This window comes from Eucyclogobius newberryi, unplaced genomic scaffold (assembly GCF_026437365.1).
Source record: "Eucyclogobius newberryi isolate DKJ021-1_F unplaced genomic scaffold, fEucNew1.0.hap1 SCAF_2, whole genome shotgun sequence".
Taxonomy (NCBI): domain Eukaryota; kingdom Metazoa; phylum Chordata; class Actinopteri; order Gobiiformes; family Gobiidae; genus Eucyclogobius; species Eucyclogobius newberryi.
In genome coordinates, this window is record NW_027315834.1 from 34,492,256 (window position 1) to 34,515,465 (window position 23,210).

Here is a 23,210-nt window from a genome sequence, read left to right on the forward strand (position 1 = left end):
TTCACTAGGGCCAATTTAGAGTTGCCAATTTTGCCAAACACATTCATGCCTTTGGGCGGTGGGAGGAACATATATATACACATATATAAATAAAAACAATCACAATCTTACTGTTGACCAGTATTTAAATGTTTATTATTCAAGACAGCAGCAACCATCATGTAGATAAAAAGAATAAAGTTATTGAACTAATTTGTTACAGAGCTTTATCCTCCCTGTTATCAAAGGGGCCACAATGCCAATACTAAAAGAAGAAAGAAAGAATAATCTTAATTTCAGACGGATTAAGTTGATGAAAAAATGTGCTACATTCTTTAACAATTTCCAAAACATAGAACGACAGATAAAACGAGGCCGGACATTTTCTGGTAATACTTAATCTTTTAAAGCAGTATTTACTGTAGAAAATATGTATCCAAAAAGACATTAAGACAACTTTAATGCAGCATAAAAATCCCACTGTATATGCCTAAAAATAAAAAAAATAAAGTTTCTGGTTGAGGGTCCACCGCCTGCTTGTCCCCATGGAGAAGTCGTCTTTCTTCTTCTTCTTCTACTCTCTTTCTACTCTCTTTACGATACACTGTAAAAAAAAAAAAGAGAGAAAGAGAGAAAGAAAGCGATGGAGAAAGAGAGAAAGAAATAGATGAAGAAAGAAAGAGCCTCTGGAGATGTTATTACTTTGTTTGTAATGCTCCACAGTATGAAATCAAGTTTCCATGGAGACCGGTGATGCCACTAGGCCACTTGGATATTGGATCTTTTGTAATGTAGTATGTTTGAGCAAAATGTGGAAGCTGAACGCATATTATTGTGGATCATTCCCTGGCAAAGCAACATCCACATGGAGAAAAGCAAGTGGCGGACCCTCCACCTGAAAGGTTACATAGTGCACCTTTAAAGATCACATAAACAAATAAATGACAACACTGACATGTCAATATGCAGCTGTAGCCAAAGTAAACATGAAATACAATTTAATAAAGTGCAAGTTAAATACAATCAATCTTCACATCCTAACTTATATAATTATATAATAAGAAATGTACATAATTCATGTCATCTTGATATCTGTATTTTTCACATATACTGTTTTCTGGTCTCTGGATATCAGCAGAATTGTGTTAGCACCTGTGTTGGTAAAACATAGTCAGAAATACAGGTACCAGAGCATCATGCATAGGTTCTTTCTTCATTGTACCGTAACCTTTCTTTTCATTTATTAGTTTGCCAATCAGTTTGATTCAACCATAAGTAGAATAGGAGCCACTCCGACAGATTTCAGTTGGGAATGGGCTTCATAAATCTCATTTAGGAGGAAGCAAACTAGATCTTAAAAAATCTCATTCAAAGTTGTTAAAATTGTCCATGGTTCTCTACATGCTCCATAATGTCAATTCTACAGGTCCGTCGTAACAAAAGTAAGTCTATATTTTGTATCCGCAGTGGCCCCAGTGGTTTTTGAGGAAAAAGTTCTCAGAACAGTTTCACTTCCAGGTGGCAGCAGTAGGTCGACCCGCAGCACTCCCCCTGCTGCCTTTTGATCCCGCTGACTGACCTGAGCGGCTCCTAAGTTCACGTTCAGCATTTTCTGTCTGTGCCTGCTCCTCATCATACCTAAAAAAACAATGAAAACTCAGGTGAAACGTCTGTAATCTGCTTTTAAATGGGCACATAATGAGCACATAACTAAGCCAACAGCACAGAGGGGCAGAGCAGTGAAGCAGTGAAGTGTAGTAGTCCTCAAAGGAGAAGGATTTAAAATGTTTTGTACCTTTACGGGTCAATACTACAATCTTTGTATTTTTGTACTATTTATATATATATATATATATATATATATATATATATATATATATATATATATATATATATATATATATAGCATATTTGATCATATATGTATATTTACTTCATCATTAATAATATGTAATGACTGAGCGTATCCACTTGAAACAAAAAGGGCACAAAGTTTAACATCTCTATCAACACAAATAAAAAAATACATAATCCTTTTTAACACAACCCAAAGGGTGTAATGTCAAATGGACTTTTAGCAATTGTAGAAAAAGATTCAGTTGTAGACATCTGGACACTGTTTTTAGAAAAACAAGATGTTTCGACCCTCATTCAAGAGTCATTCTCAATCTGGAACACAATATGGAACACTCCAGGACAAATGAAGAATTACACCGTCTTTTAAATATTCTTATTCTTTAAAGTAAACCTCCAATAGCGTTGTATAGGCCTTTGCCCACCGTCTGAAATGATGGCATTACATAGAAGTATGATGTGATTGCTTGCAACCTATGCATTTCTCATTTTGATCAAGGCTGTGGCTACAGAGCCGCAGCGCGGTCAAATAGCCCAGCAGTTTCAGGAGCCGCGGCACGGCCATATGGCTAACCCTAACCCTGACCCTAACCCTAACCCTAACCCTAACCCTGACCCTGACCCTAACCCTGACCCTAACCCTAACCTTAACCCTAACCCTAACCCTGACCCGGTGCGGTCAACTAGCCCAGCAGTTTTAGGAGCCGCGCCTCTGTAGACACTCCCTTTGATCAATAATGCTGGTCTGAGTCCAAGAAGTCCTCTCGTCCTAACATGAAAGTTAATTAAAGACATGTAAGAAATGACGGGTGTTTCAGTGACTGAGAAGGTTAAATTCTACTTACAAAACTTGATAGTTGCCCATAGCCTCTTGAGGGAGGCTGCGGTTCCAGCGGCAGTCAGGCATGTCCCCGTTGGGCGTCACTATGTTCAGCGTGTCATTGATGAGGTTATACTTGAGAATACGGTCATTGGCTGTGCTGGAGGTCAGTGAAGGGGAAGCATTCACCTAAAGGGAAAAACACAGGATTTTGCCATGAATGTCTGTGTGTGTATATATATATATATATATATATATATATATATATATATGTACATATTGTTTTTAATTCTGTAGATTAAAATTGACATTTATGTCAGCATGAAAGCACCAGTCAAATTGCAAGGGCTGAAACAAATAGTTATACATTTCATTGTTCATTTAGTTGGGACAAACGCACACGTGGGAAGCATGAATTACAGACACAACGAAACATTAACCTTGAGGGCATTTAAAGTTTCTTAACTCTCAACGAGGAAAGGAGTGCCAAGTATCTAGCCGCTTGCTCAAGTACTAACAGGTTTATATATATGCTTCTATATTTCAAACAGGAAATTAGTGGATAATACTCAGATATACACTTTTTAAACAACAAACATACCTCGATAAGCCACGGCTTGAGCTTGTCATCAATGATGATGTCATACCCATAGCACTCAAAACAGTGCTTGTCATTGTTCATAACAGGCTATGGTTGAAAAAAAAAGGAGGAGAATGAGTCAGAAAAATAAACATCGGTGATGTGATGTACAATTTTGTCTGAACTAAATTAAAATAATAAAATGTTTTTCCAAATCTAAAAAAACCTCTTGGGAAACAAACTTTTTGAAGACGTCACCTCACATGTGTGTCAACACTGGCAGCACTTTATAAGGCTCAAAAAAATGGTTGTTGAAGGGTCAATATGTAACCATAAGTAACTTTTTACTATTGAGGGGTTGTTTGTTTAACTATAAATGAACTGTCTTTTTTATTTGATATGTGTACTGAATGTGAGACTAAAGTGATTGTAGTGTTGTCAACCTGCCAAGGGACTGTGGATGGAAATTAGCCATGTTGGCTATAATCTTTAAATATTAACTTGCAAAATGTTCAATAATGTGTGTTGTCCCTTTACAAATAAATACAATACAAATACATATTAGTAATGTTACTTACAGCTACTGCTTTTAGAGACTGCACCACAATCCAGTGGATCTGGTCAAACAGTCGATTTGTTACATCTTTTCCTCTTGTGCTCTCTAAGTATAAACGGAGGTTACTGACAGTCCATTTGCCCCCATGGACGTGGTTGTAGTCGTCCTGCAAAGAAAAAAAATGAAAACATCCATATTAATGTCTTACAAATAATAGTATTAATTTAATCTGACAATGTTTTTATATGTTTATTATGTAAAAAACAAAAACATACCCCATGTTTTTGAATAGCCACATTAGTAAGGTGAACAAACATGTTGTCCAGCTCACTGGTGCTGGGAGTGTACTTTACTGTACAGAATCTACAAAAGCCCAGTTTGTACCTAGAAAGCCAAACCAAAATATTAAACATGTTCACCTCCTTCAATGTGTAGGTGTAGTCTACTATATAACTCAAAACACTTGCAACTTACATGTAACATTTGAGCGGTCGATACGTCGTGACTAAAACATAAAGCCGTAGATCAAACTTCTTTCCTCCGATAAGCAGGGGATTATCTATATACAGTGAGATCACATAGGCCTCTTTGCCGCTGGATGCTGCCACAAAACTAAAGTAACCACAAAGTAACAAAGTAAGCAGTATATACGTAGTACAGATTCGACTGTATATGGTTGCTTTGAACTTACGTTGAGGTGCGGCTATCTCTAGACCACTTTTTGATCTGAGATAGTTTATTAATGAGGAAGATGCCTTTGCCTTGTGCCTTGCCACAGGGTTTCATGATCCACGTACTGGATGGATTTTTACGAAATTCTTCCACAAAAAGATTATAATCAGCAGGAAGCATGAATGTCACTGGGACAAAATCTAAAGAACAAAAACATTTGATAAGGAAACAATATTCAAATTGAGTGTAGACTTTAAAATAGTTAATTACCTAGATAAATATATTTTCCATTGTCATCTTTTTCTGCCAAAGGGCTGCTTTCCTTTTCCAAATCTTTGCGGTAGCGTTTAATATTTTTAATCATTAGGTCCTTCCGTGTCAGCTCATAGTGATTGGGAAAGTGATTCACCATTTGATCATCTGACAGACGGTAGCCAGTGTCCACACTGAACACATTTCTGATTGTCTGGATGCTCATCCTGCAGTAAAGGGGCATCATAATGAAGCTAATTCTAGGTTTATAATTAGGTAATGCCATGCTAGGTCTGGTGTAGGAAAAACAAACCAATAGAAGTTCCAGTCCTCATTTTCTGAGACTTGAACCCAGTCCCTCTTCTCGAAGTTGTTGATAAGCACAGATTTCTCGATGTCTGTGACCCACTTGACTTTACCAGCCATGGTACTCCCCACTGTAAACACAATTATTATTTAATAAGTAGTGATGCCAAGACAGTTGCTTATTTGCAGTGCAATATTACTATTAAGATAAGATAAGCCTTTATTTGTCCACACAATGGGGAAATTTTGGAAATTCTCTCACCAATACCCCAATGCAAGGAAATATCCAGTCATCAATATCAGCTAGCTAGTCTGACTCAGTTAGCAGGCTCCCAGTAAACATTGGACAGCTGCAGAGGCTTCGCCCAAGGGTGCACCATCAGAAAAACCGTTGTCTTTGCAATCATTCTGGCGCCTCATACTACTTTCCAAGCAATATTTACATGATAACTTGTTTAAGGTGTTCTACTGCCATGTAAAGAGCTACTTAAGCTACATTTATTGATCTAACGTTAAAGCTAGGCGTCAGCTGGTAGACACAGTGACGAAACCAAGGCAGTCAAAATAAACTTCAAAATAAAAGCTTCATTGCGCGATATAAAGTCAGATAAAATAATATCTATTGAATAAAATATGAAATAAAAATGCTGATCACTGCGGAGCTTAATGCACTAGTGCACACTTGACAGGGCAAATCCAGACCTCATGACATTTCGTTTGGTTTTAGAAAACATAGCAACTGTTTCCGTGGATACAAACCGCCCACTGCATTACCTCATTATACTACCGGGACCAGCCAGCAGGCGGCAGTGTTCCCGGTCACAGTTCAGAAGACCCTTGTGTGGGGAATACAATATAAAAAAATATCGTTCCAAATTAATTTAACTGTTTTTCGTAATATTATTTACACATAACGACCCAGTGTATCATAATAACTTACAGGTATGATGTATAGGCCTGCTTAATTCACACACATATGCCTCCTACACCCCTGCCCTATTGGGTCATTTACCTGATTAGAATGCTTTGATAAACCCAATTGTTGGTTTTCTTTTTTTGTTCAAGCCTGAATTGAGTTATAAATGGGTGAGAGGCATGGATGTATTAAATTAGGTGACATGGTGTATGTCAACCTGTCTGTCTGTTCAAATGAGGGTTGAATTGTTGTCATATGGCCTCTCTCAAACCACTTTTAGAGTGTACACGCTAGGAAGATTTAGAGTAACTGATAATGTATTTGTAAATTCATATTTTGAATAAAGAACATAATTATCGATTAAATATTACAAATGCCTGTAATCCTAAAGAGGCACTGAAAGAATGAGAGGTATTAGGAAGCAGTCTGCGTCAATAGAAGACGAGCTGCACCAGATGTGAAGCAGTAAAAACCTCAACAGACAAGCTCTTTATCACACACTGAGACCTGCGAGGGCAATTAGTTAAAACCTCAGCCACTAATAACCCACCTTCTCATTTAAACCAGTAAAACAGTCAGATTTGGGAGTTGAAATGCTTGTCTGCAGCAACAGTGAAGGCCTGGATTTCAAAAACAAAGACTCAGCCACAACATGGGTAAGTCACTGTTTACACTCTTGTGCAATTTTCTGAGAATGCAATGAGGACTGAGCAGATTGTTTGACTCCTTGAATCCTGTTGCATGCATTGACTGGACTGGAGACGCCGTGGTAGCAGTGGTCTTTGTGTTTTGTCTTTTATATACTTCAACCAGTGTTTAACTCAGTTGCGATGACATTTACATTTATACTTGTGATTTGATTTTGTTTTGCAAGTGAAATAAAACCCAATAAATTACTTATCATTTACACAAATTAGAAAGCTGATAATGAGAGCAAAAACATTTCCAACTGCATTCAAATGATATAAGAATATTTGACAAAACTCCATTTAATCCAAGCTAGTAACATCCACTTGTGTATACGTTTTGAATGCTTTCCTGTTGCATTTCTGAAGCATGGCACCTAACTGTTTCCCAGGACCAACTTCGTATGTGTGCGGAAACGAGTGTCCTTGAGTCCTTTCATACATCTCATGCAAAGTCTGCTCCCATTTCACTGGCGACACAAGCTGCTTCACCAACTGCCTTCGGACGTGGGTCGCATTCATGTAGCGTTTGCCATCCACGTTCGAGTATACGTTGATCTCAGGACAACACACCTAAAAGACATCAAAATCAGTTTCAAAACGAGCAGCGTTGTGTCAATATACTGCATACAATCAGTAGGGTTTCCATGAAAATACAATATTCTGCGTTTATTGTTGTAAGGTATGAGGTAATGAGTATGTGATATAGTGTATGCCACTTCTTTCTCACCTACAGCAACATCTGAAAGGTGTTTTTCTTAAGGATAATACAATGGTTTAGGGGCATAATGTAATGAAGTAATTGAAATACATCAATTGAATTCTTAATAGTGTCGGAGCAGTGCTAGCAGCCTGGCATACCTCCACCTGGCGGAGGACTTCTCTGATTGGTTCCAAAGCAGACTCCATCAGCTCTGTGTGAAAAGCCCCACTGACAGAAAGCACCGTGGTCCTCATGAAATTAAGCTGCCTGGAGTTTTTGCGCAGGAAGTCTAATGCCTAGAAAACAACGATTCCACTTTCAGAAACAAAGTCGCCCAACGCTGTCGCTCTTGCTCAAAATGTACAGGACCTGTTGATGCCCGGCAAGGACCCGCGCATCAGGGAATAAATAGTTGGCCACGGAACACACGGGCTCGTCAATACCCAGGCTCCTGCAGTGCTCTCTGGCCTGAAGACACGCATGCTTGTACTGGGCCTGAGGCTTGCCAATCACCGAGAGCATCCCACTGGGTACGAGCTCTGAGGCTTTCTGCATGGCCTCTGCGCGCACCTTCACCACATACAGAGCTGAAAGACATAGGCATACTGTACACATCATGCCGTCTGAAGATCCACGGCATACAGGGACAAATGACTTACCTTCTTCAAATGTCATAGCACCGGAGAAAACCAATGCAGCAAACTCCCCAACACTAAAACCCGCTGCAGCGACACATGACTCAATGGCCTTGAGAGAGACATCGTGAGATTATAGTTACCAGGCATTTTCATTTATTTAAAACATGAGTTGCAGGCACCTTGGGGTTGGTATGGTTCAGTTTCTCTACTGCTGCCAGTGAGGTGACAAACACAGCAGGCTGGCAGTGCATGGTTTTCATGAGCTCCTCTTCGGGACCCTCCAAGCAGAGACTGAGCAGGTCATAGCCAAGGATTCTTTGTGCAGCAGTAAACATCTCTTTGACATTGGGGTACTTCATGAGTCCTCGTCCCATGCCCACAAACTGGCTGCCCTGCCCGGGGAAGAGCAGCACAGCGGTGTTGCTGGGATCTTTTCGTGGTCTCGCTGTTCCCGCAGGAGAAGGGTCTTCATCTGCGGTGCTACTGTGCGGTCCATCACTGCTGGAGCTGGGCTGTTCACCCGACAGTCCCCTCACCGACGAGAGGACACATCGGAGTCTCCTTTTAGGGGCCGCACTCAGGCCACGGACAGCGGACCGAAACATGAAGCGACACTGCTTTATGATCTCGTCTATTGTAAATCAGCCCGCCACAATTAAACACGCGCTAAACACTGTTTTGCAAGGAAAATAACTTCTAGACTGAATCGGTGTGAAAAGTGATGGTAGCCGCCATGTTTTTGACTCGTACCATTTTACTTCCGGTTGATTTGAGCCACGTGAATGCAAAAGCGCCGCCAATGGTGGTTTTCAGTTTTGTAGTTAATAGTTAAAGAGTGGGTAAACACCTAGGTATGAGGAACTGTGTGATTTGCCAAACAGTATCCACACACTTTAACCCCCTGCAGCCAGGCGTCTGTGATCTCGTAAAACTGGATTTAATTAATTAAGGCAGCACAGTGTGACGTCACAGAGCTCTTGAAACTGCAGTGGCCACTGGATGCAGCTTCCTACCTCTGTTTGATTCAGAATATCTGCTCTTGTATATATATTGTTGTATGTGTGATTTATGTGCCTTATAAAAAAAATAAAAAAATAAAAGTAAAAAACACTGCAGGCAGCCATAGATCACACACAAAGTTATCTAGTTTGTACTAAAATTGCCAAAACATTACTGGGAACAGCAGACAACAGTCAAACACCATGTCCACAGTTTAGTAACAAATATGGTTAAGTGTTTTGTTCAACTTAAAGGGCATATGACAGGTTGGACTACTTATTTCACTAAAATATAGTGAATATGATTATATTTTTCAGATTTTACTGAGCCACTCCTCTCAGGCAGAAGGCTACAGTCCATCTGGACCAGAACCTCCAGCCACAAGAACAGTTTCCCTCTGCCGTTGGACTCATGAATACCTTTTCATTTTAACTGATTTAATCAATCACTCACTGCACTGTTCACTTTCTGCACTACATCTGTAAAATTAACTGTATATTTTGTGTACACAGTAAGCCTATTTTCACTTTTATCCTAGTAGATTTAAATTGTTTTTCTTTAATGCATTCTCTTTGTGATTTGATATATGTTGCTTTATTATTGTTCATTTATGATGACATCACAGTTTTATTTTAGTATTTTATGCAACTTAACGGAAGTAAAACTATGATAAAGTTCTATCACACCAACTTTTCTTGTGCTGAAATAGTCTTTTTTTCTGCTGCTGTACTATACACAATTGTTAATTATATTGATACTAATAATTCTCTGGATATATAAATGTAGTGTGAATATACTTGGCTCTTCCATGATGAAATTATTACAGAAACATACTGTATGATCCTTTTAATAGTTTGTCCTTGTCATGTTTCGGGGCTGTCTGACAGGTTTGCAGCCCCCATTTGCTCCTCCAGACTTTCTATGTCCATGATTGGGCCTTTGATTTTCAATTTGCTGATAAATTCATTACTGGCTAAAGCACCCTCTTTTTTGGGGCACATAAGTTTTGAAGTTTGGCGATGTTTCAAGTGTTCTGAAAAACAAAACAAAAATAACAAAGAACATTTAGTTACAGTTGCACAGGTAAGAATTGGGAGGGAAATCCAGAGACTTGAGGGACTAGAAAAATAGTATAAAAGCACCTCCAGGATTGATAGGTGTCATCAGACGATTAAGTTGGACGTTCCAGTGCCGTACATACTGACTTGCATTCCTGAGCTTCTCTTGTACTTCCTGAATGAGGCACACAGCATGAAATTTGTTTTATGGTCACCATATTAAAATTTCTGTCTGTTTGGAGCTTTTCTTGCCTCAAGGTGCTGGTGGCTTCTTTGGCGACTTTCCTGTAGATCCTGCAGTTCTTTAGAGGCAGAGTGAAGGACTGAAGGCGTCTCCTGTTCCATCACAACGTCCGTATCCTCTTGAATGGGGCTGTGACTTATCAAGGCATTTTGCTGCTCCTGAAGAATGTCAAACTGCTTCCTTTTCTCCTCCTCTTCTAACAGTAGCCTGAGGAAAAACATAAACGAGTAATGGAGTAAAAACACAACTCTAATAAAAAATAAATGGTTAATGTGTAAAAATTAAAAACATAATGTAATAATCAGGCAATCAAGGCCATTTAACCCCTGTTGGAGATGAATACTGTCAGTAAAACATGTCAGAAAACCATGACTAAAGAAAATAATACATTCATAGGTATATAGAGGTTTTTACTGGCGTTTATTTATTTATTTATTTTTTAATCCAAAATGAGGGTTGGATATCTGTCTCTCCAAATGGCGGGACATTACCTCTCGAGCTCTTGCCTGGCTCTCTCTTCCTCTAGTCGTGCCTGGATTTCCATGTTGAGGGCTGTTTCCAGTTGCTGCTGTATCAGCTCTAACTCCAGGATCCTTTTGTTCTGTTGCTCGGATTCCCTTTTCTTCTCCTCCATCTCTGTCTGCAGGCTGTCTCTGAGCTACCACACACACACACACACACACACACGCACGCACGCACGCACACACGCACGCACGCACACACACACAAACACAAACACAAACACAAACACAAACTTCAATGGACTAACCACCACTAACCGATAATTTAAGAATTCAGTAAACATTTTACTTGTATTGATTCTTGTAAAAGTGAATAAGACCAAAACATACCATCTCTGCTTCCTTCAACTGTCTCTCCAACTCCATCTGCACCTCCCTCTGTTTCTTTCTCTCTATTTCATCAGCCTCTCTTCGTCTGGTTTCCAATTCACGGGCATGCTACCAGACACAGCAAAGACTTTTATGTGACCTTTTCCCGAAACTCAAACCAATTCCTGAGTCATACTTTCAAAACAAGCTCTTTTACCTTAATGATGCTCTCTATTTCCAGCTCATGCCTGTCTTTTTCTTTCTCCATCTTTTCAACATCTTGGATAATAGAGTCGTCTGATTGGCTGCTTCTGCTGCTGCAGCTGCTGCGGGTGCTGCGACTCCGCTCTCGTTGGCTATGTTCCCGCTGAATTCTTCTCTTCAGCTTCAGTTCATAGTGGTGAGAGTCCTTCCCCTCACTCCGGAGGCGCAGGCCAGTCTGTATGGCTGCACAATATGTGAGACATTACAGGTTGACTCTAGTAGTTCTTCATTTTATCTCAATATATAATATACTTTTTTTTTTTAATAAATAGGGCAAGAATAAAATTTAATTGGTTGTGACTAGTTTTTATTATTTGGCACAACCCTAGTTATAGCTTTTCTTAAATTGAAGCAACTGGGCCTTAATAGGCTTATTTTTAAACTACTTGACATGACATTCAGTTAACACAGTGTAATCGGCTAGATAAAACTGTAATTATCTGAAGAGCTCATTATCACCTTGAATCCATTCGACCTTCTGTTTCTGGTCAGATGCACTCATCTCATAGGTTTTATTGTGGGTTTTAACACAAAATAAGCAGCGCTTTCCCTCTTTGTCTGCAATGCTCTAAAAATATAAAAAATTAAGAAGTTCAGACAGGTTTTAGTAGCTAAAGTCAGTAGCTGAAGTAATTAGTTAATTAAACACAATACAGTGCAAAGAGTGTATTCAGATGATTCACTAACCTCAACTAAACAGCTTTTATCCAGCAGTATTTCACCTCTCTTAACTTTCAAGTTCTCACTGACAAAATATGCCATGGAGAAAGGCTGCAGCACAAACCAACGTTCAGTCCAGTTCCTGCGAACATGGCCCTTTTTCCACATGTAACCCTACAAACAGGACAGGATGTAAGCTGCAAACACTGAGACACAAGGAAAACAAGGAACAACACTGACCCGCTTGAGGACATTGTGGTACATCTCCAAAAACACGTCATGTAAAGCCAGACTGAAGGCTTCTGCATTGGTCACTCTGAGCAGTCGCCCTGCGCTCATGAGCTCCAGGAAAGACCACACCGTCATGCCTTCTTCCAGCACAGTTATGTCCTGGGAAAAAACGTCTTCCAAGAACTTCCCATCCCACTCCTGATTCATTGCAGTGGAAATCTTCTTCAACAGATATTCCAGCTAAATGTGATCAGAGATTAAGTTCAAATAGAGGCAATTTATTTTTGTCTTGATAATAAGGAAACAAAAAACATTGGAGTCTCTTTAACTAACTCACTTGTGGGTTAAGTTAATACCAACTGTATTCATTATATACAAGGGAGACGAAATGTATTCATACGTTAATCACACAGCCGAGTTGTGAAGATAATTGTAATATCTTGTAATGTGGTGTTTTTATGTCAAACCCAAACAATTTTTATTTGCAGGTTAAAAAAGAGCAACACAAAGCGGCACACAATTGTGAAATGGAAGAAACATTTACATGATTTTCAAATTAAAAAAAAAAATTAAATTGAAAAGTGCTGCATGCAAAAGTATTTAGCCTCTTTTCCCCGATTACATTTTGACCTTGATTCAATAGAGTGCTTTGTGTAATCTAATCTCAGTATAAATGCATCTGTTCTGTGAAGGACACAGAAGTTTATTGAGCGAGTGTTAGGGAGAAAACAGCATCATGAAGTCCAAGGAACACACCAGACACATCAGGGATAAAGTTTAAAGCAGGGTAAGTTTATAAAAAGATTCCCCAATCTTTGAACATCTCACGGAGCACTTTTCAATCCATTATCTGGAAATGGAAAGAGAATGGTACAGCTACAAACCAAGACATGGCCGTCCACAGAAACTTACAGGCCGAACAAGCAGAGCTCTGATCAGAGATGCAGCCAAGAGTCCGAGGTAACTCTGGAGGAGCTGCCGAGACCGAGCCATAGCTCAGGTGGACAGGGAAACTGGACTATTAGCCATGCACCACATCTGGCGGACAAGATGCAGCCAAGTACAGGGCAATCTTGGAACAGAACCAGTTTAACTTGACTTGAGACTGGGTAGGAAGTTCACCACCCAAAATACTTAGTAGTAGCTTCAACTGTGTGCTACTATGTGTTGCTCTTTCACAAAAAATGCCAGTACAATGTTTTAAAATTTGTGGTTGTGACAAAATGTGGAAAAAGGGATACAATTACTTTTACAAGCCACTGTAGATGTGAGCCTACCTCATCTGAGATCATGACAAGTGGGTAATGGTCCTCTGACAGTAGATTGAATAAACAGAAAAGCTTGAAGCAGTCTTTCTGACACAGAAGTGCACCATCAAAAACACCTCTTAAGTTCTTTTTCTTTGTCATCATCCAACAGAGGTCATCAAACTTTTCTTTGTCAAAGTTTCCCTCTATGACCTGTAGGGGGAAAAATATGTAAAATGTCCTGTATCTGTCATTACACTTTCTTATTACCTGAAAAGCAATAGTAAAAATTACCTTATCTAGGATATATTTGTTGAGATAGGGCATATAGCCATGATTAGACACTGGCCCATCATCATCATCCTGGAAGTGCTCCTCCAGTGTCACAGGGTCATGAGGAATATTCAGCACGGTGTACAAGTTATGGGAAAGGACCTAACGGACAGAATACAACAGCTCAAAAATATCAGAATCTTTACAGAGACAGGTGGTCCTCAGCTGTGCTCTGTGCATGTCAAGACAGCTTTTTGTGTTTCCAAGAATTCTTCCCACTCAGGCATGTAGGGACGGAGCACAGGCAGAAAGACACAGATAAAGAGCAGGCCTACACTTTGGAATCTGATGTTTCCTATAGCTGTGGGCCAATTCTATCTCTAGATTTAAATTTCTGTTGTCTGAACATTTATCTCACTATATTATACAGACTAATATATTGTTATTACAGTGTATTTATGTAGTGCTTTTCCACCTTCGTTGCACTCAAAGGACATGGTTCAACATTCAAGTTATACTTACACAAACAAGTCTGAACTTTGAGCTTTTCCTGATAGATCATGTGAAATCACATTTTAAGTATGTGACAAATATGATGTATGTGACATGTGTTATACCAGACAAAAGAAATGATCCTGACTGGGATCTATCTAGTGCTGAAATATCTAGTTACCAATTCCCCAACAGCCATTGCCAATGTTTTGATTTAGAGCAAAGTGCACATTTTGTACAGGTCACATTAACATTTGAGAGACTGAAATTATCTTCTAATATAAACTAATAGGCTACTAGAATCACTTTCAGAAAAGTTTGAAGAGACTTAACCATTTTTATTGGGATTACTGCCGTATGAATCTTTTTCCTGTATTTCCTTGGCTGTGGTTATTGCCGCTTATCATGTGACGTGTGCAGCTCAGACGAGGTCATAACAGCCACACTACATTATACATTACATCTATGAGGGGACACGCAGACCCCGCATACTTACAGAAGTAAATAAGCAATTCTTACCTTAAGTTGCGACTTTGACACTTTTCCACACTTCTCCACGTCCAGCGACGTAAACGCGTACCAGATGGATTTGAGAAGCTCAGCTTTGAGATCCATTTGGAGACCGTGGCGTGCGCAGGAACAGCCGCATATCTGAGCGCAGAGCTCCGGCTTTAACAGTCACATGTGAGCGACCTCAGCGGCCACGGCAAGAATTGCCCAATGTAGGGCACCGCTGCTAGGCAAACACACTCACGTGTACAGATGTAGAGAGGGCGGAGAAGTTCCATACCTTAACAACATAAACAAACTCCAATAGGAGGGAGTTTAGTCCCGATATTCAGTCACATTTTACTTAAAAGATATGAGCTGCTTCTGCAGCTTTATTAACTACTGAGAGGGTTTTGGTGAGAACTGAATCAATAGCCTAGTTTAATTCCAGTAGGGTGACCGCCTGATTGTCGTCATGGTGATGGAAAGTTCCATAGTATGGCATTAAACTTACTAACTTCAAGGAGAATAGCAGTAGACGCCACCAAGCCAAATAACAGGTCAGATCTGTGGAGAGGCCCCACTCACAGAACCTACTTGTTTATCTAGGTTGATTTTGAGCACTAAAACATATAAATAAAGGGCATACTCAGCCAACATTGTATGTGGACCCTATATGGGTTTGTCTGGGCAGTGTGGGTTTCCCATGGGCATGGGTTGTGTCTACTTGGGTTTGACAATAGTGGGACCCAATTGGGCTTGTAAGCATTGGCCCCAAGTGGGATATACGCAGGGCTTGTGGGCGTAGGTTATATTTGGGCAAATGTATGTTGGCCCCACTTGAGTTGGGCCTCATGTGGGTAGCACAGTATGGGCCCCATGTGGGATGTAAGTGGGGTATGTGGGCATGTGTTATACGCGGGTAAAATGGATTTGAGGCCCACAAACTGCCATAAAATGACTTTTACAGTTCATTATGTTCTACTTTAAAAATTCACAATAGAACTAACTCTTGGCATACACCAAATACATATACATATACTTATCATAAATATACTTCATGTGTATGTTAAGTGAGAGTTTCTTGAGATATGCTGAACCAGCTGATCTGATACTTACAATAATTACAAGATAATTACAAATACATAATACAATAGCTTATATTTGAACACTTTGATGATGAAGATCATATGGTGAAATTGTACACCCCACACCACAGCCATGGACAGAAAGGATCTGAATGTGAACTTTGTGCATATCCCTCTGTACTGACATTGGTCTTGTCTACCCTTTAAGACTAGGCACCATTTAGCACTCTACACGTGGTTACTTTGTACACAGTTGTCGTCCTTTATTGGAGGGCTTTATTGGAAGAAACTTTTAGCATTTAAGGTTACAAATGTTGAGCAAGTATCTTTTTTTTCAGTAAGGATTATACAAGGAGCAGTACGTTACACGTGGTGTTTGTTTAACACACACTTATTGGTTGAGCTCTAATAGTTTACAGTCTAATAATCCGCATGCATTCGATAAGATGTAAAGTGTGGCCTGTATGGGTTTGGCCCGTATACCTCAGATCAGGCCCACATGCACCCCATTTAGATTTTATGTAGGCCTAGTGTGGGCAAAACCCATGTCTGCTGCTCTAAAAGAATATATCACATACAGTATAAGATTCCAGGTAAAAGTAGTATAGTGTGTATATATATATATATTATATATATATAAACACTTTTACTAACTGGAATTTAACCCGGCATGAGAATTGTGTGGTCCCCTCACTGTCTTTTATTATTTTATATAGCATAAGATATATATTTCAATATTTTAATTTGTTTTAATTTGTTTTAATTTGTTTTAATAGTAGTAGTAGTAGTAATAGTAGTAATAGTAGTAGTAGTAGTAGTAGTAGTAGTAGTAGTAGTAGTAGTGGTAGTAGTAGTATAGTAGTAATTATTATTATTACTTTGGAGACTTTGTGTTGGTAAAATTTGCTCTACAAATAAAGTTGGATTGGAAAAGCCACACAGGTGGTCAGGGGTCTCTCTAATCCAAACATTTGAGTGGGCTATTTTCCATTCATACTGTAGCTTGTTTGTGATCCTTCACACACTGCAGAAATTTACATTCATCAAGGACACAGCAAAGACCCACATTCCCTGCAGGCTAATCAATAGAATAATCAGGTCATGAGCGTGGCTTTAGCAGTCAAACATTGGCCTTTCTTCTTGTGCTTTTAATATTAGGTTCAAATGTTGCATTGTAATGTATTAAATGTATTAAATTAAGGTCACTAGTGAGAAGAACAATACATTTCATTTGCTTTTCATTTGCATTATAGTCCATCACAAAGGACTTCTGCAGCATGCCCTTTCCCCCCTTTCTTCAAACATTTATATTTAAACCACAATTTCAGATGGTTAATGTTGACACCGATTTGGTATCATTTAGAAGCAATTATTATTAATGTTGTTTAGAATAACTACAATATACTTTGTCTATCAAAAGCATGACCATTGACATGCCATTTTACATTTAGCACACATACACCATTGTACGGACTAAAAAGACTCTTCTGTCAACAAAATGCACTTGTATGTTACAGGAAATTCAAGGGAGCATTAATGTAAGTTAAGATAAGATATTGACACATTTGAACATTTTAAAATGCAACTTAACACATTTGGCCAAACTATATGTTTACTCTTTTTTCAAATGCTTACAATGAATTACACTGTGTATAATACAAGGAAAGTAAAGTAACATCTACAAAATGAAGATAAGTTTGTTATCTTAAGTTCGGGAGCAGTACCACGCCCCTTTCTACAGGGGCTACACTACTTAATCATCCAGATCACATACACCTGTGTTCATGATTTTTGTGCCCCTCCCACCCTCTTTTAAATAATTCTAATTATTCTAATTTATCTCCTAGATGGGGGTATCGAGGCCCGGGAGCCTTCAGCCCTCATCGCAAGAAGCCCCAAAACGGCATCAACTTCGTACATTTGTGTTGTTCATGCTTCTCCCTTGCCAATAAACACCTTGCATCGTATCTGGGGTTGTGGTCCTTGCAAGTTAATCTATCAATACAAAAGACAGACATTTTGGAAATATTTATGGCCAAAAGCATTTTTTGCAAATTACACGCTACTGTCTCACATGCTGTATAATGAGTTTACATGTCTATATTCTTGACACATGCAAATGTTCTGGAATCACATAGCAAACATGACATAATATTGACATAATTATCTACAGAATGGATTGTTTGTTTGTTATCAGTGTCCTGCTACTCGATGATGTTGCCGTGGCTCAAGTCTGTTTGCCAGCATACAAGCTAAAGCAATGCCTCCTATCTGGGTAAAGGCCAGTCCTAAAACAGTAGCCGCAATATGGAAGACGTTATTATTTACTAAGTTGAAGACATTAAGAAAGCAACCATGAGGGTGGATTCCGGCAGAAGCTACTCCTTCGTTGTCATCTGAGATCAGAGGACGGTTTCTGCAGCCTTTACGCTTGATGCAACAGCTATCTGGAAGTAAAACAGAGGTGCCGTTTTCCATCGATGGTAAGGCATTGTGATGAATGGCCCAGTCTGAGGACAACCAGTCACGCCAACTCTCGGCCCCACAACATTTCAAGGCCCTCTGCAGGCTATCTAAAGCATCTGCTCGACCTTCATCCTCTGTGTAACCGACCACTGCGAGATGTAAGCCACTGCGAAAACCTTCAGCAATGTCTTCATGATAGAAAAGGCCGGAGAGTCCACCTGCCAGTCCTGCGATAAGTGCAGCAAGTTGAAAAAATCCATATGCCCTCAGAACATAGGGCAGGTTTGCAGACACTCCGAGGCAACCAAGGAAACCCCACGCAGTAACAACAGCTCCTGTGGACAAAAGTATTACTGGGGCATTAGGGTACCGATTGGCAGACAGCAGCATAAAGTCGGAAAGCGAAATCTGAGCCCAAACCCCTAACGTAAAAATTCCTAAACCAACGGCCCAAAAAAGACAGCTGAAAGCCAGGAGACCCAAACGAAGCAGATGCATGACTCCCACTGGACGGCAACAGGGTGCAGGGGCAAAAGATGAAGGTGCCACCGATGCCTGGGAGGAGTCCATAGACAAGGTGAGATGCTGCGAGAGCTGAAGGTGCGACTCCCGTTTGCAATATGCCGTCAGCAAATAAGCCTGAGGCAGAGGAAGAGGAGCGACAACCTTTTCAACTGCAAGTTCACAATACCCACCAAAGGCTTAGCTGCAGGTTGTGAGTTGTGAGGCAATGCAGAGCTCACGGTCCTGTCTTAATTATGCTCTCTCTCTCTTTTTATCCCTGTACCTTATTTCTTGCCCTTGCGCTCTTCCCCATTCTTTATGGCTTGTTATTAATCTGCTTTCAACACCATAACCTCAGCTGTACTGTAAATCAGGATGCTGGGTGTTGTGCTGTTTAGTTATCTGCATCCACAGCCGCCTTTCCCCAATAAACTGTTCATCTACGATTCTTCCACTTGCATGGTCTTCAATAGAGCAAATTTCAATGATAAACACATAATTTTAACTTTTGTTTTCATCTTCAACCTGTATAGCACTGCGCCTCCTCTGTTCCTGCCCTTTGCAAGGATTAAAAATGGAAATTTAACTTTTAAAGCTAAAATCTTGACATATAGCTTTTGAGAATTATGTATATTTTGCATTGACCTGATAAATAAATTAAATACAAAACATCATAAATTATACATTTAACTTATTTTGCATCAGATTGACAGACATCTGCACTGTTTCTAAGTCATCTGTGACATTGTTTCTTACTTTTCACAATGTGTTTCTTGATTGGTTAATTTGTCTGTCAATCACAGCCATTGGAATTTGTGGGGGACAGGAAATGGTTCCAGGTATATGTCTTTGTAAGTATAGTCTTGGTGTCCCAGGCCAGGAATGCAGACTTTCCTTTCCATAAAAACTTTGACTGAATCACCACATTTCTAAGGCTTTGGAAAACCTTATTTAAGATTTGTCTCCATGGAGAATGTTCCAAAGTTTGGGATCAAATTTTCATAATATGCAGTAAATGTAGTAAAATGTAGCTTCTGCTCATATTTTGGGCCAATTCAGCAGGAAGCTTGAGGGCAAAAAGTGGCACAAGGGCCAAATTGGGCATCCAGGTAATCAAAAGTATCATATATAAAAGTAAATACTAATCAATAGAATAGAACTAGAATTGAAATTAAATACGCATTTGAGCAAGTATCAATACGGAGGGAAACAAATGATATACTGTAAATAAGACAATCTCAATCAGACCGAGTAGACCACATGTTAACATTAATGATAATAGGTTCCTGTTTTAAGCCACATTTTGAGGATTTTTGCACATTCAAACTATTATTTTATATATAATAATATATATTATTAAACTAATATTTTGTTTTGTACGCTTAGTTTTTCCTGACTAAAATTAGCCTCTTTTAAAACAAAAGCTGTTCCCGAACCTTTTGGAGAATAAACAATATTGGCTGGAGCTTTTGTGAAGCTGAGACTGTAGTTTTGGACTCTGAAGTCTGGTGTACTCTAATCTTATGTAGAAACAAGCTCTGCGCAGAGGAATTCAGATTTTGAATTCCACCTAGATTTTCTTTGTTAAATATATGAATGAATACAGCTGGTGTCTGGAAGGATCGGCTGATTGACACTAGATTGAGCATTTGTTGGGTTTTGACCCAATTCTCTTTTAAAAGCTGAAGGTAAATTCACGAAAAAAAAAAAATAGTTTGAGGGACTTGTAATGAAGCAAAAATGTCCAGGGAGAATCTATATAAAATTCCTATACATTTTTCATTTTATTTTAGGGTAATATTTATTTGTGGGTTTTGAGTACAATGAATTAAGTGCAAAGACATCTTAATTCAAACAGATTTTTTTTGCATCTGATGTTTGAATATTGCATCCCCACTAATAACTAAATCCAAGCTTCCCCTTTCAATCAGAGCGTTCCAGACAATATAAACTCACATCATTTTGACAAAAAATGATTGAAAAATTGTATTTTTTTTATAAAAAGACTAAAGCGAAAACTGAATTAAAGTCGGTTGTCAACATTAACACCATTCCAGCCTGGGTAGTATATTTGATAAAACAATAGTTTTCATATTGTATTTCTTGAGTCACTGTTCAAGGAAAAGATAAAAAAGCCTCATTGCATCAACAACAAGAACAAAAATATGTTGGTTCAGCCAAAAAGTCTTTATTGACAATGTTTTTGAGAACATAAACCGTAAAGTTATGATCATAATCTCAATAGCAGCATCATATCTGCACCAATGGAGGCAGCAAAGAGCGGAACACACCCAGCTGACCGGAAATAACCAGAAGAAGACAACGTCACAAACATTGCAGTCACGTGGGTCAGCATAGGTCACGTGAATCCTGACTTTTCTTCCTTTCCTGTGGTATTTTGTGTCCAAAACACCATAAATATCAGAGATTATAAACCATGGATGAAGACGGACTTCCAATAGTCGGCTCTGGTGTTGATCTGACAAAGGTGCGTCTCGACTGCTGTAACAGAGGGTTCATTACTATTCTGTGTATGTATGTGAGCAATACATGATCTACCCATTACATTTTTACTCATTAGTTTGAAGACATAGTTGAATTATTGTACTCACATCATTTACATAGACAGTTTGGAATGGGCCTCAGAATTAAACTTTTAACTTGTGCCTTTTCAAGGTTCCTGCTATTCAACAAAGAAGAACCATTGCCTTTCTCAATCAATTTATTGTGCACACAGTTCGATTTCTAAACCGCTTTTCTACTGTCTGTGAAGAGGTTTGTAGACTATTATTTTCCAGTTCTCAGTTTCGCAATATTTGTTTTACTTAACTTGTTGTCTGTCTTTAGAAACTGGCCAACATATCTCTACGTGTTCAGCAGATAGAAACAACTTTAAGCATTTTGGAGGCCAAGGTAAGTCTGTGTGTGTCCATCAAATGCTTAGTACTGTGATATTTAACATGTAAACATCTGTGTACTTGTAGCTCTCCTCCATACCAGGACTTGAGGATGTAACTGTGAAAAATGAAGTCAGTCTGCAGCAAAATACTAAAACAAATGGTCTTCCTGCCAATAGCACGCAGACAGAAACTTTAAGAACTATGCCAGCTACAGAGGTTTTTCTTTTTTATTATTAGTATATAAAGCTGAAACATGAAGAACTTTAAGAATGTGAACTGAATGTTTTGTAGGTTGTTCAGACTGAACCTGATCCCTCAACTGCACTGAAAGTGGAAGAGATTATTCCTGAAAATGTGAAAACTGTTGCCAAGGATCCACAATATGCTCGTTATCTTAAGATGGTTCAAGTGGTAAGTTTAATTTTCATAATGTTTCTAGTACAAAATGTACATCTATATCACAGATGTGTTTTTCCCCACAGGGTGTTCCTGTAATGGCCATTAAAAACAAAATGGTCTTGGAGGGTTTAGATCCCAATCTTCTCGAGTAAGTCTAAATTAGCTCATGTTCTGTAATGTAAACCGTTCAGAATTAACCAAACCTCTTTTTGCATTAGCACGCCAAATGCCCCTATGCCTGGTGGAGTTTCTGGAAGCGTCGATGATCAAGATGTCAATAGTTCAGATAGTGAATCCTCTTTTAGTGACTAACTACAAAGATGGTGTGTGTCACGGGTAAAACAAGAAGAAGAATATGTTATTGTACAAAGGAACATACTGTTAATACTGTCTTTTTAAATAAAATCAGCTGTTGTATAATGCACTTGTCCATGCTTTTGTGTGTGGCTGAACACATGTAAATAGAGATTGTATTACTCAGAAGACTTTCATTTTCTCAAGGAGGAGTTTAGAGAGGCAGATGGATTGAAGCGCACTGACTGAGAGAATTAAAGGTCCTGTGGAGGGACGATCGTGGTGGTCTTCAGGGCTTTAGTGTGTTTGGAGTACAATTCAGTCTTTGGAGGAATAAGTTGTTAAGTCCATACATTCTAAAGTCTGCGTTGTTTGTATTCATGAAAGTAAGATTGAATTTTTTTGTCTTTAATAAGAAAAAAAAATGATTAAAAATATGATTTATCCATACAATCGAGTATCAATGTATCAAAAATGTGGCAAATGTAAGACAATTTTCGATTTTTACATAGAATTATCTAGCCAGTGTAAATTCCTTGACAAGCCTGACAGTGACCCCTACAGAGAGAAGTGAGGTCTACACATACATGTATTATATTAACAGGCTATTATGTTTTTTTTCTTTGGTTTGACATTCAAGATAAGCTCAGGACATTAAGACTGAGTTGAATCCTGTGTGTTTTCTCTGTAGACATTGGGTTTCAGACATTGCTTTCAATCGCTTCACTTTATTATGCTTTTCAGTCGCTGTAGTTCATCCAAATTTACCCAACTCAATTCCCTGTGTGGTTGATTAAAGACTATGCATGT

The 23,210-nt window shown here is 38.9% G+C and overlaps 6 protein-coding genes across 6 annotated transcripts in view; 2 read left to right on the forward strand and 4 right to left on the reverse strand.

Annotated features, from left to right (window-relative positions):
* Positions 1–955: 955 nt before the first annotated feature.
* ttll1 (tubulin tyrosine ligase-like family, member 1) lies at positions 956–5,605 on the reverse strand. The gene is made up of 10 exons (XM_072455113.1): positions 5,282–5,605; positions 5,027–5,150; positions 4,732–4,940; positions 4,481–4,661; positions 4,264–4,401; positions 4,065–4,173; positions 3,812–3,955; positions 3,255–3,341; positions 2,679–2,842; positions 956–1,617 (listed from the first exon to the last, which is right to left on the reverse strand). The coding sequence occupies exons 2-10, from the start codon at positions 5,137–5,139 to the stop codon at positions 1,488–1,490; spliced, it is 1,275 nt and encodes a 424-aa protein (XP_072311214.1). The 5' UTR covers positions 5,140–5,150; positions 5,282–5,605; the 3' UTR covers positions 956–1,487.
* A 1,301-nt stretch (positions 5,606–6,906) lies between these two features.
* mcat (malonyl CoA:ACP acyltransferase (mitochondrial)) lies at positions 6,907–8,718 on the reverse strand. Its single transcript, XM_072455114.1, has 5 exons — positions 8,142–8,718; positions 7,984–8,071; positions 7,694–7,911; positions 7,483–7,620; positions 6,907–7,194 (listed from the first exon to the last, which is right to left on the reverse strand). Exons 1-5 carry the CDS (start codon positions 8,565–8,567, stop codon positions 6,925–6,927), a joined length of 1,140 nt encoding a protein of 379 aa, XP_072311215.1. The 5' UTR covers positions 8,568–8,718; the 3' UTR covers positions 6,907–6,924.
* A 1,096-nt stretch (positions 8,719–9,814) lies between these two features.
* On the reverse strand, positions 9,815–14,930 carry def6c (DEF6 guanine nucleotide exchange factor c). The gene is made up of 12 exons (XM_072455125.1): positions 14,780–14,930; positions 13,790–13,930; positions 13,526–13,708; positions 12,258–12,488; positions 12,045–12,191; positions 11,817–11,925; positions 11,311–11,540; positions 11,115–11,222; positions 10,755–10,921; positions 10,272–10,470; positions 10,104–10,194; positions 9,815–9,994 (listed from the first exon to the last, which is right to left on the reverse strand). Exons 1-12 carry the CDS (start codon positions 14,873–14,875, stop codon positions 9,825–9,827), a joined length of 1,872 nt encoding a protein of 623 aa, XP_072311226.1. The 5' UTR covers positions 14,876–14,930; the 3' UTR covers positions 9,815–9,824.
* The window catches only part of atp6v1e1b (ATPase H+ transporting V1 subunit E1b), a 70,164-nt gene continuing 57,620 nt past the window's right edge, over positions 10,667–23,210 (forward strand). The window contains exon 1 of the mRNA XM_072455131.1: positions 10,667–10,676. The gene's annotated coding sequence lies outside the window, so the exon portion shown is untranslated. The remainder of the gene's footprint in view (positions 10,677–23,210) is intronic.
* Positions 18,031–18,879, reverse strand: LOC140367690 (tetraspanin-7-like). Its single transcript, XM_072454275.1, has one exon. The coding sequence runs from the start codon at positions 18,871–18,873 to the stop codon at positions 18,031–18,033; it is 843 nt and encodes a 280-aa protein (XP_072310376.1). The 5' UTR covers positions 18,874–18,879.
* On the forward strand, positions 21,188–22,530 carry washc3 (WASH complex subunit 3). The gene is made up of 7 exons (XM_072453780.1): positions 21,188–21,295; positions 21,484–21,582; positions 21,655–21,720; positions 21,792–21,923; positions 21,999–22,118; positions 22,190–22,254; positions 22,325–22,530. The coding sequence occupies exons 1-7, from the start codon at positions 21,245–21,247 to the stop codon at positions 22,416–22,418; spliced, it is 627 nt and encodes a 208-aa protein (XP_072309881.1). The 5' UTR covers positions 21,188–21,244; the 3' UTR covers positions 22,419–22,530.

Excerpts from the sequence above, each read along its gene's own strand:
- ttll1 (XM_072455113.1), bottom strand. The coding sequence starts at position 5,139 with ATGGCTGGTAAAGTCAAGTGGGTCACAGACATCGAGAAATCTGTGCTT. Across the intron at positions 4,174-4,263 it reads CGACCGCTCAAATGTTACAT|GTACAAACTGGGCTTTTGTA; the intron begins GTAAGTTGCAAG and ends TTGGCTTTCTAG. Across the intron at positions 2,843-3,254 it reads TCAAGCCGTGGCTTATCGAG|GTGAATGCTTCCCCTTCACT; the intron begins GTATGTTTGTTG and ends TTTTCCCTTTAG.
- mcat (XM_072455114.1), bottom strand. The coding sequence starts at position 8,567 with ATGTTTCGGTCCGCTGTCCGTGGCCTGAGTGCGGCCCCTAAAAGGAGA. Across the intron at positions 7,912-7,983 it reads TGCTATGACATTTGAAGAAG|CTCTGTATGTGGTGAAGGTG; the intron begins GTAAGTCATTTG and ends TATGTCTTTCAG. Across the intron at positions 7,195-7,482 it reads AAGTCCTCCGCCAGGTGGAG|GTGTGTTGTCCTGAGATCAA; the intron begins GTATGCCAGGCT and ends GATGTCTTTTAG.
- def6c (XM_072455125.1), bottom strand. The coding sequence starts at position 14,875 with ATGGATCTCAAAGCTGAGCTTCTCAAATCCATCTGGTACGCGTTTACG. Across the intron at positions 11,541-11,816 it reads GAAGGTCGAATGGATTCAAG|CCATACAGACTGGCCTGCGC; the intron begins GTGATAATGAGC and ends CATATTGTGCAG. Across the intron at positions 10,922-11,114 it reads AGTTGAAGGAAGCAGAGATG|CTCAGAGACAGCCTGCAGAC; the intron begins GTATGTTTTGGT and ends TGTGTGTGGTAG.
- LOC140367690 (XM_072454275.1), bottom strand. The coding sequence starts at position 18,873 with ATGGACTCCTCCCAGGCATCGGTGGCACCTTCATCTTTTGCCCCTGCA.
- washc3 (XM_072453780.1), top strand. The coding sequence starts at position 21,245 with ATGGATGAAGACGGACTTCCAATAGTCGGCTCTGGTGTTGATCTGACA. Across the intron at positions 21,583-21,654 it reads TTTCTACTGTCTGTGAAGAG|AAACTGGCCAACATATCTCT; the intron begins GTTTGTAGACTA and ends GTCTGTCTTTAG. Across the intron at positions 21,721-21,791 it reads TAAGCATTTTGGAGGCCAAG|CTCTCCTCCATACCAGGACT; the intron begins GTAAGTCTGTGT and ends GTGTACTTGTAG.